Raw genomic sequence first — 11,835 nt, forward strand, 5'->3', positions numbered from 1 at the left:
ATTACATTTGAATCAGGACTTGCAGTTGTTTTTTTTTTTGTTTTAAAATATTTTATTTAAATAAAATAATTGAAATATTTTATATTTATATTTTTATTTAAATCAAAAAAATAACTTTATTTTTCAACATATTTTTTTTAAATTCGGAAAATATTAGTCAAATTTTAATATTATTGAGTAATTCAAAATTTTAATATATAATTATATTATGTATTATATATATATAACAATTCATTTTACTCTAAAAATATTAAATAAATGAATTAAACTAGAGGGGCAATGCTATTGGGTCAGCCCGATTGATAAGTGAAGTAAAATATGGGCCGTCATGACAATAATTAGGGCCCATTAATAATAGCATTCTTCCCCAATATATATGTTTCATGCCTAAACCCAAAATTGTTTGGCTGCCGCCTCTTCTTCTTCAACGTGTACCTTCTCTCTTCAACCCTAGCTTAGGGTTTATGTTCTAAAACCCTCTCTAGGATCGAAATCCTATTCCAGGTTTTATTCTTCTTCCATTTTCCTCTCTTTTTCTTTCCATGCCGTAACACTAGTTTTAACTTAGGATTTACACTCCTGGTTTTTATGTAGTTGTTAACTGTTTGCTTGTAACTTGTGCTTGTTACGGTGATCAACGCTTTAGTGTAACTTTTCCAGAAAAGAAAAAACGTTTACTTCGTTCGGTCAATGTTTACAAGTGTTCCATGCTTCTTCTTTTTTGACCTTTGTCCGTTCATTACACTAACGTTTGGTGTTTTTTACAGGTTTATCGGAGCAAAGCAAAAAAATGCTTGTGTTGTTTGAAACTCCTGCGGGGTTTGCCCTGTTTAAAGTTCTGGATGAAGGCAAGCTTTCAAAAGTTGAGGTATGCATTCCTCATTTTTGTCGTGAAAATTTAAAGCATGCTTCGCTTGATTATTTTTGTAGAACGTTTTCTGTTGGATTTTCTTTATTTTCTTAGTTTACTTGTAAGCTTCTGAAGGGGAAATGCATTTTTCTTTGTCATAATTATTGAAACTATTACATCTTTAGAAATTTCTGAAGCGGAAATTAGATTAAACTTGAAAGATTAGTACAGTTAGTATGTTACTTTAACGAAATGCCTTACATGAAACTATTGCTGAGATCCACATTTTTTAATCATTTTCCTGCTCTTTATTCTTACTTGCTCTTTCATGCATTTGAAATTTGGAACGTAGTTGAGTTTGTATTATTATTAATATGTTATTTCGTTTGTTTTTATTTCTCACGTTCTGTAGTTTTGATCAATCGGTTTAATTTATACTTGTTTGTTAACGTAGGACTTGTGGAAGGACTTTTCCAGCGCGGACACTGCTAGACAGGTTTTCCTTTTTCTGCCTTTCTTGTCACCTATTTTTTCCCTGGCTATTATTTGCTGATGGTATCAATGAGACAGTGAAAACTGTGTTCAATCTATTTATACGAATCCAGTTTTTATTTTCCGGTGAAGTTTTTTAATTGCTTGTGAAGCTAATATAAATTTCTGCAAATATAGGTGGTCAAGTTGAAAGCATTTTCTAAATTCGAAAACACTTCAGAAGCTCTAGAGGCAGCCACTTTATTAATTGATGGAAAAGCAAGCAAGGGCCTGCGCAAGTTCTTGCGTGTTCATTGTGAAAATGAAACACTGGGTGTGGCTGATTCGAAACTTGGGAATGTGATTAAAGAGAAATTGGTGGGCCACCTTATTTCCCATTAGAATATGTGATATGATAATTTATGTTCCACTCAATTAATTGGTAAACTAATATGTTTTGTTGATCCTTTCAGAAAATCGACTGTATTCACAATAATGCAGTCATGGAGTTGATGAGAGGTGTCAGAAACCAGTTAACTGAACTCATATCTGGTCTTGCTGTTCAAGACATGGCTCCAATGAGCTTGGGTTTATCCCATAGCTTATCCAGATACAAGTTGAAGTTTAGTGCAGATAAGGTGTATTTTCTGTTGACTTTATGGTTATAAGGACTTGAGGTTATAATTGATCTTGTACCATTTTTAATTATGTTTTCCTATTAAGTATATTGACATCCTCTAGATTTTTCATATGTAGAAGTTATGTCCTAGTCTGCTATTCATCAAAGAATTCTCCCCAATTATTGTTACTGATTGGTAGGAATGAGGATATAATGATAGTGTTCTTAGGGCTGTGAAGCTTTTGTTAATCATATCATGCGAGGAAAGTAACATTGTTAAAGTATGGGAACATTACACACGTTCTCTTTGGACTTTTTTTCCTGGAAATGTACATAATCCCTTACTTTTAATGGTTACCAAATCCTCACAGGAGTGCACAGTTTATTAAATTTTGAACAATTTCCGGCTTTAATGTGTGGACAGAGAGATTGGTATAGTGTGGAGTGATGAATTCTTGCGGGTGTTAATTGTAATTTCTCTTAGAATGTGTTTGTTTTAACTTAACAGTTTAATTTTTTTTATCTCGTAACTAATTCCAGTGTTTTTGTCCTGATATTTCTATTTAAACTCTATTACATCCTAAATTTTAAGAATAAAGTATGTCCCAATCAAGACCTATCTTTGCCACAAATTATGTCTTTAGATTTTATAGTTTGCTTGTTGTCTCTCTCGCTCATGCTATTTCCGATCAATGACCTTATTTTTTAGGGTTTCATATCTTTAGGTGGTTTCACTGGCTGCTTATTTTACATGTCTGAATAACTGTTACCTTAGTAGCAATTTAAGCATTTCATCTTAAAGAGTCCTTTAGAGTTGGAATAAGATGAATCTTTGCCTTTCAGATGTCGATTGTACAAACAAGATTTTGTCTAGTGTGACAAACTTATTTTGGTTATGCAAATTTTTACATTTGCAAATGATTTTTTATTGTGTAACTCTGCTGACTTCGAGATGTTTGTTTAGGTGGATACCATGATTGTTCAAGCTATTGGTTTACTTGACGATCTTGATAAAGAGTTGAATACATATGCCATGAGGGTTCGTGAATGGTATGGTTGGCATTTCCCTGAACTTACTAAAATAATACAAGATAACATCCAATATGCAAGGGCAGTCAAGTTGATGGGTGATCGTGTTAATGCTGCTGAGCTTGATTTCTCTGAGGTATAATCATGATCTCTAAGTTAATTGCTGCCAATTTATTTTTTGTACTTAAGCCAATATGTTCACAATCATATGTAATGTTCAACTTTTACGCCATTTGTGAACACTTTAGGCATCCTTCTTTATGTGAGAAATGATGTTTCTATTTTTAACTATGTTTCTTGATAAATTTTAATTATTTTCTTTTGTTTTGTCCCAGATTTTGTCTGAGGAAGTGGAGGCAGAACTTAAGGAGGCATCTGTAATATCTATGGGAACCGAAATCGGGGAGCTTGATTTAGCAAATATTAGGGAACTCTGTGATCAGGTTTTGGCTCTTTCGGAATACAGGGCACAACTCTATGATTATCTAAAGAGTAGGATGAACACCATTGCACCCAATTTGACTGCGATGGTTGGGGAGCTTGTTGGTGCTCGCCTCATTGCCCATGGTGGTAGCTTATTAAATCTTGCCAAGCAGCCTGGTAGCACTGTGCAGATTCTTGGTGCTGAGAAGGCTCTTTTCAGGGCTCTGAAGACTAAGCATGCTACTCCCAAGTATGGTCTTATATACCATGCATCCTTGATTGGTCAGGCAGCTGCAAAGTTCAAGGGCAAAATTTCTCGGTCACTTGCTGCAAAGACAGCATTGGCTATTAGGTGTGACGCACTTGGAGATGGCCAAGACAACACGATGGGATTGGAGAACAGAGCGAAGGTACAATTTATATTTTGTTTATGTATTTATTCTTCCCTTTTTTTTATCCTTTTAAACTTTTAACAAGTTTTTTGTTTAGCTTGAGGCGAGATTGAGGAACCTTGAAGGCAAAGAGTTGGGCCGTTTTGCTGGTTCTGCTAAGGGAAAACCGAAGATAGAAGCTTATGATAAGGACAGAAAGAAAGGAGCGGGAGGACTGATAACGCCGGCTAAGGTCTGTTTCTTGTTCTTTTTGGTTTTGCTAATACTTTACATTTATTGTTCTGTTTATGCTGATTGTTGTTTACTTGTAGACATATAATACTGCGGCTGATTCTGTTATTGGGCAAATCAATTCTGCCATGGATGAGGATACACAAGAGGCTTCTGTTGCTGATAAAAAGAAAGAAAAGAAGGAAAAGAAGAAAAAGAAGGGTAATAAAAATGAAGAGGATGCAACTGCTCAAGCTGATGGAAATGTTGCTGAGGAGGCAGAACCTGAAGTTGTGAAGAAAGAAAAGAAGAAGAAAAGGAAGGAGGCTAGTGAGAGTGCTGAGGTGCAGAATGGGAATGAGGAGTCGAATGCAGGAGAGAAGAAGAAAAAGAGGAAAAAGCAGGCAGAGCAAGAAGAATCTGCTGAAATGCCAAGCAAGAAGAAAGGGAAAAAAAGAAAACTGAGGACTAAAGTGTAATAGCGGTGTAGTCATCTGTGGTGAATGACAACCATTTTTGTATACTTCTGGCAGGTCGGTAGTTTGTTCGGTAAAATTTTTGTTTTCATTTTTATGCAACTTGTAGCCTTATATACATCCTTATTATTTTTTAATGGGATACATTCCTTTTTTCCGGACTTGAGTGGATAATTTGATGCAATTATGTTTGTGAATCATCGAAGATGGTGTAATGCTATTTTCACATAGTCGCTCCTTTCTGTGGTAGGTTATATGTGCAGGGCTTCTTACAGCATCTTTGGTTTTGCTATCCCAAAATCTTAACTAGCTTGTTCATACAGAGGTTTTTGGTTTTACTTCAGTTACCGCTCCTATATTTTTATCTTTCTTAAATTCTCTAATGAATGTTTGGATATTGTTCTTTTCGAACGATTCATAATTAACCACCTACTCTTTTACTCATATTATCAACATATAAAACTTCAATTAAAAATGTTTTTCACCGTAACAAAATCAAGACAATTATTTAAAAATTTTTATTCACAAATCTTAGTTGTAAGATACATGAAACCTAAAATATCATTTAATGAAAGTTTGTTTTAGTGTAACGGTACATGTTTAATTTATTACGGGACACTGCTTATAGAATAATTAACTAATCTAGTGCTGTCATGTTTCTATGTTTCTTTGGGTTGAAAAAAATGTAATATGGTTTTATCTTGGTGACAGCAACGAAGAAATATCAGAAGGTATCTTATCGATTTTGCTTTATTTTATATGTAACTCAAATTTTATATCCTTTTGGTAATAATTTTGTTACCTCAAATTATAATTTTTTTATCTTTTACCATTCTTTTGCATCATATTATTTCATTTTATATTTTACATATAAATTTCTAGCTGGAAGAATTTATAGTTTATTTATTATTTACACATACACATAATTCTGTTATTTCCATAATTGTATTTTTTTAATAATTGTTACTTTGAAGCATTTCTAATTTATTTTATGCGATATAAATCAAGAAAGAATTTTGTAATTAAGGATTTTCCAATTTATTTAACTTTCTTAGCATTCTAATAATTGAACTAAATCAAGAAAAGAGTAGTTAGGAAATCCTTGAAGTATATAATATATTCTATTTAGTTTTTTTATATAAATTTATTACTTAAAGAATTTCATAATTTATACATTAATTTTCTAACTTTTTTTTAATCACAATAATTAAAATTTAAAGGATGTAAAAGAATGAAAATAATGGCTAGTTGAACTAATAATTATGTTGCCATTCTTTTCATATTTAATTATCATATATAATGAAACTTTGCATAACCTAGAAAAGGTGCATGCAATCAAGCTGCAACATGGTTTTAAATTTAAACGTGGATGATGCATGTTAATCATTTAATTCTAATCGCAGAAATTTTATGATCACTGGCATGAAGCTCTTTTTTGAAGCATCACTGTGTGAGAATCTGGACATTGTAAAAAACAAAGAAAAAAAAAGAAGAAAGAAAAGACATGTTAAAGGATAAATATGAGATTAGATATCTATAAATGATTTAAGGGTAACTTGATAACAAATGATATAATAGGTCTAAGTAAATTTAACAACTTTCCCTATAATAAATTTTAATATAAGTTATATAAACTTTGTTCTTCCTATATTTGTAATATTTGTTTTTTTATTTGTTTTTACTCAACGTGATATTTTAGAATACTTATTTTTAAAATGATGTTTTGTTAATATAGTTATTCATTTTTAATGTGTTTATTGTTTAATCTAAAACAAAATGAGATGACTAACGGTTATATTAATTTAACATAGGGATCGCATTAAATTATTTAAAAAATATAAAAAATCAAATTGAGAAAAATAGAAATAAAAATAAAAAGACTATAAATGAAGAATCACAAATGCTTTTAGGTCATATAAATTTAAAATTAAAAATTGACTTATACATTAAAAATTATCTCTATTTATATAAAATTTGATTTATTTATAATTGAGGTGGAATCTAACTCTCCTCTTCAATTAAGACAATGGAGTTTAAGTGGAAATGTTTGGTGCGGAACCAATTGAAATGAATAATGTGAAACAAATAGAATAAGATTCTGCAATTTGTATAGTGCTTGATTGTTGACAGAACAACTTAAACAGAGAACTGATGCTTTGGCTTTTCCATGGCAATAATTATCACATTGATGAAACTTCTTTTATTTTTATTAATTTTTTTAATTTGCTGAATTACGTAAAGTGACTTTTGTTCCATTCCAAATGAAAAGCTTAAAACCTCACAATGTCAGGAATATATAAACTGCATCTTTGACTTAATAAAATTCGTGAAGTGCATGGCCACCTAATACACATAAAAAAATGTAAGAATACTTTAGTCTTATAAAAAATATTTAACTTTATACACATTTACTTGAAAAAAATCCCCCTCTAAACCTTTTGTCTTAGAGATTTTCTTGGTTGGAACATTATAACATCCATTATGTAGTCGGAGAAATACTTCTCGACAATTTTTGTTTTTTTCCATTTAGAAGCAAATTCATAATAAAATAGAGAAGGGAAAAAAAAATCTGCGATATTCGATAAAAAGTATATAATTTTCTTTTCTATAGCTTTTATTACAAGGTATTACTATCTGTCATCAATTTTATTTGGTTACATTCGAATAAAAAAATTGTGTTTGGTAAACATTTTATTAATTTGACTATTAGTCTCTGCTCCAAAGCTATTGAATGAAATGAGTATAAGACTATTTGGAGAGAAATCATGCGGAGTTTGAAGACCTTTTAGAGTTATTACTTTTTTAAATATGATTTAATCAACACAATAATGAAAATAATAAATAAATTAAATAGTAAAGAAAATTTTGATATTATGATCTCTATATTAAGAAAACCTTAATTATAATAAGTGGCGGAACTTCTTGTTATTAGAGAAGCTTTGGCCCCAATTTCTTTTAATGTATGGTATTTTTAAAAAAATTATATATTTGTTTCTATAAATTTTAACTTCCCTTTTATATTCACTATTTTATTTTTTATTTTGTCCTTTTCTTTACTAATTTTTTTTTAATAACCATATTAGTTTTAAAAATGGATTGTTAAGTGATTACTAGAATGCTATTTCTCACAAAATAATAAGTTCAACAACAGTAAGATGTAAACGACAAAACACACACACACACACACACATATATATATATATATATATATATATATATATATATATATATATATATCATCTACAATTAGATATAAAAAAATATTAAAAGGAAAATATCACGCTATTAAAAAAAAGACAATTTTTAACAATTCAATATATCAATATTTTAATTATATATTTTTTTATACTTTAATATAAATTATTAATATATTATTATATTATTAGAATAAATTGTAAAATATTTACATACTATGAGAGTATAATTTTTGTCTCTCAACATCGGGGTCCACCAAAAAATATCCTTTATTTGTTTGAGACTGAATTAGCCATGACACAACCTTTGAAAAAAAAAAGAATTGAAGACAAGCATTCTCTTTATGTTTCTCCTTTCTTCAAAGTTTGAATTTTCCTAGTCATCTGTGTTTTTCGTTCCTGCTTTTGATTTTCTCTCCTTCTTTTCCTTCTGGTTTTTTCACCCCTGCTTTGTTTCTTCTTTTCAGAACTCACTTTCACTTATCGTAATTTGACAAAAAAATATCTTACTAAAGTAGACGGTCTCAGTTTCAAGACGTAATTTTTCCTTTTCTTTTTTCGATTTCCTCTCTAATTTTGGATGTTACTTCATATCTACAAATAATAGAAGGTGCATGCAGTAGGAGGAGTGTGGTAGAAAGAAGAAAGAGAGACATGACAAAGATACTGTTTTTTGTTTCCTTCGTATGGTTCCGCATGATGACTTGTTCATCGTTCAGTGACATGGATGCGTTGCTGAAGATGAAGGACTCCATGAAGGGACACAAAGCCAAAGACGATGCGCTCAGCGACTGGAAGTTTTCCGCCTCGCTTTCCGCGCACTGTTCATTTTCTGGCGTCGAATGCGACCAAGACCTTCGAGTCGTTGCCATCAACGTCTCCTCCGTTTCACTCTTCGGCCACCTTCCGCCGGAGATTGGACAGTTCGACAAACTCCAAAACCTAACCATCTCGCAGGACAACCTCACCGGCGAGCTCCCCAAGGAGCTTGCTGCCCTCACTTCCCTCAAGCTCCTCAACATCTTGTTGGGTATTGGGCTCCCTTCCTATGTGGAGAAAAGGCCCAAAATTTGAGAAGCCCATGTCTCACTTAAACCTAGTGGAGAGGAGGCTATAAAATAAAGAGAGAGGCAGAACAATAGAGTAAGAACACACTGAAAGCCCTAACACATAGAGGGAGAGGTAGAGGGAAAATTCTGTTCACGTTTTTCATAGAGCTGTCGCAGTAAATTCGGCGCTGCGGATTCGTTCACCGTTGGATCGGGCTGAAATTTTTACAGCAGGTTCGGAACTCATTGCTCTTCATTCTGACCGGTCGGATCTTTGATACGAGGTCTGAGTTGGGAGATATTAATTTCGCACTGCAGCAGTGATTTGTAGAGGTTTTCCTCTCTTGTTCTTCTCTATTTGAAAGCTTTGTTGCTTTGTTATTTGGTTGGGTGTTGGCACTAATTTGTGCTATTGATTGAGACTCTTTTGTACTCTTGTTGATCATAGTGAAGCTATTTCTTTGGTCTGGACGACTCGTGGTTTTTACCCTTGATTTGAGGGGTTTTCCACGTTAAAAATCTTGGTGCCTTTATTTGTGCTTTTGGTGATTTATTATTGCTGCTCTTTGATTATTGCTCCTCATAGATTCTTGCAAGTTAGGGGAAATTATATCCGCTGCATTCTCTGGTATATTGTTTGTTGTTGTTTTCCCCATCAGAGTGGTATCAGAGCCGATGGTTAATGCCGGCTTAGACGAGTGCAGTACCAGTATGGTCCTAGTATCGAAAGTCTTCCTGGCAAGAGTCCCAGTTAAGGGTTCCAGGTAAGCGTGTCCCGTTAAGATGAACGGCGGTACGAGAAGGGGTACTCGTGGTTGGGAATGCTTCCGCTGGAGGGGGAGTGTACCAATGTGGTTGAAGGGACTCACCCTTGAGGGAGAGATTGTTAGGAATCCAAGTGTGAGTCTAAGTCCCACATTGACCAGAAATGAGAAAGTAGAGCACTATATAAGAATCAAGACCCATAAACCCATTGCCTTAAGGTTTTGGGTTGAGAGTGGTGTCAATGTCTTATGTGGTTAGGCTCAGGTCTCATTGGTGTTGTTCTCCCCGGTGAAACCCCCTCTGTAAAACCTAACAAGTGGTATCAGAGCCGATGGTTAATACCGGCTCAGACGAGTGCAGTATGGTCCTAGTATCGAAAGTCTTCCTGACAGTGTGGGTCAGGTAAAGCGTGTCCCGTTAAGAAAGAACGGCGGTACAGAAAAGGACAGAAAAGGAGTACTCGTGGTTGGGCAGCTTCCGCTGGAGGGGGAGTGTACCAATGGGGTTGAAGGGACTCACCCTTGAGGGGGAGAATGTTAGGAATCCAAGTGTGAGTCTAAGTCCCACATTGACCAGAATTGAGAAAGTAGAGCACCATATAAGGATCAAGGCCCATAAACCCATTGCCTTAAGGTTTTGGGTTGAGAGTGGTGTCAGTGTCTTATGTGGTTAGGCTCAGATCTCATTGGTGTTGTTCTCCCTAGTGAAACCCCCTCCATGTAAAACCTGACACATCTCTCACAACACCTTCTCCGGCAATTTCCCCGGCCAAATCGTTCTTCCCATGACCCAACTCGAGGCCCTCGACGCCTACGACAACAACTTCACCGGACCGCTTCCGGTGGAATTCGTGAAACTGGAGAAACTCCGCTACCTCAAGCTCGACGGAAATTACTTTTCCGGCAGCATACCGGAGAGTTACTCGGAGTTTGAGAGCTTGGAGTTTTTGAGCTTAAGCACCAACAGTTTGTCGGGGAAGATTCCCAAGAGTTTGTCTCGGTTGAAGACGCTGAAGTATCTAAAACTCGGATACAACAACGCTTACGAAGGTGGGATCCCGCCGGAGTTCGGAGCCATGGAATCACTGAAATACCTTGACCTCTCTAGCTGCAACCTCAGCAGCGAGATTCCACCGAGTCTGAGTAGTTTGAAGAACCTGGAGACGTTGTTCTTGCAGATGAACAACCTCACAGGAACCATTCCGTCGGAACTCTCTGCGATGACGAGCCTCTTGTATCTGGATTTTTCCTTCAACGGCCTCACCGAAGGAATCCCGGACAGCTTCTCTCAGCTCAGAAACCTCACTCTACTGAACTTGTTTCACAACGACCTATACGGCATTGTTCCGTCCTTCGTCGGCGAGCTTCCGAAGCTGGAAACGCTGCAGCTCTGGGAGAACAACTTCTCCGCCGCGCTTCCTCAAAACCTGGGCCAAAACAGTAAGTTAAAATTCTTCGACGTCACGAGCAATCATTTCACTGGGTTGATCCCTCCGGGTTTGTGCAAGAGTGGGAGGTTACAAACCTTCGTCATCACCGATAACTTCTTCCACGGTCCAATCCCCGATGACATTGGAAACTGCAAGTCTCTCCTCAAGATCAGAGCCTCCAATAACTACCTTAGCGGCGTCATTCCGTCGGGAATTTTCAAACTGCCATCCGTCGCTATAATCGAGCTCGCCAACAACCGTTTCAACGGCGAACTGCCTCCCGAGATTTCCGGCGACTCTCTCGGGATTCTCACGCTTTCCAACAACTTACTGACGGGGAGAATTCCACCGGCGTTGAAGAACTTGAGGGCGCTGCAGACACTCTCACTCGACGCCAACGAGTTGGTCGGAGAAATCCCGGCGGGGGTTTTTGTCTCACCGGTGCTGACCACCGTCAACATAAGCGGCAACAATCTCACGGGCGCAATCCCCACGATGCTGATTGACTGTGTTTCACTCCATTTTATTGACCTCAGCAGGAACATGCTGGTCGGGGAGATTCCCAAGGGCATAAAGAAGCTCACAAGCTTGGGCCTTTTGAATGTTTCTAGAAACCATTTGACAGGGCGAGTCCCTGAGGAGATTGGGTTGATGAGTAGCTTGGTGACGGTGGACTTCTCCTTCAACAATTTCAACGGCAAGCTTCCTACTGGGGGGCAGTTTTCGGCGTTCACCGATAACGCCTTTGCCGGGAACCCCAACCTCTCTCTCAGTCAAGGATCCTCCATGAACAATGTGGGAGCAGCGGCTGCTCCCACACCCATCACATTTCTACATGTAGTATCTGTGGCTATAAATTATCTACATCTATATTATTACAAAATGTAATCATGTATCGTAATGAAGACATTAAATTTGATCGCTTTTA

At 35.7% G+C, this 11,835-nt stretch overlaps 2 protein-coding genes across 2 annotated transcripts; both read left to right on the plus strand.

Annotated features, from left to right (window-relative positions):
* The first annotated feature begins 393 nt into the window (after positions 1 to 393).
* On the plus strand, positions 394 to 4,670 carry LOC114169691 (probable nucleolar protein 5-2). The gene is made up of 9 exons (XM_028054954.1): positions 394 to 504; positions 768 to 868; positions 1,305 to 1,346; positions 1,520 to 1,699; positions 1,795 to 1,959; positions 2,905 to 3,105; positions 3,305 to 3,802; positions 3,882 to 4,016; positions 4,096 to 4,670. Exons 2-9 carry the CDS (start codon positions 791 to 793, stop codon positions 4,471 to 4,473), a joined length of 1,677 nt encoding a protein of 558 aa, XP_027910755.1. The 5' UTR covers positions 394 to 504; positions 768 to 790; the 3' UTR covers positions 4,474 to 4,670.
* A 3,278-nt stretch (positions 4,671 to 7,948) lies between these two features.
* LOC114168615 (receptor protein kinase CLAVATA1-like) lies at positions 7,949 to 11,835 on the plus strand. Its single transcript, XM_028053501.1, has 2 exons — positions 7,949 to 8,684; positions 10,212 to 11,835. Exons 1-2 carry the CDS (start codon positions 8,319 to 8,321, stop codon positions 11,793 to 11,795), a joined length of 1,950 nt encoding a protein of 649 aa, XP_027909302.1. The 5' UTR covers positions 7,949 to 8,318; the 3' UTR covers positions 11,796 to 11,835.

Source organism: Vigna unguiculata, chromosome 11 (genome assembly GCF_004118075.2).
Source record: "Vigna unguiculata cultivar IT97K-499-35 chromosome 11, ASM411807v1, whole genome shotgun sequence".
In the NCBI taxonomy this organism is placed as follows: Eukaryota; Viridiplantae; Streptophyta; class Magnoliopsida; order Fabales; family Fabaceae; genus Vigna; species Vigna unguiculata.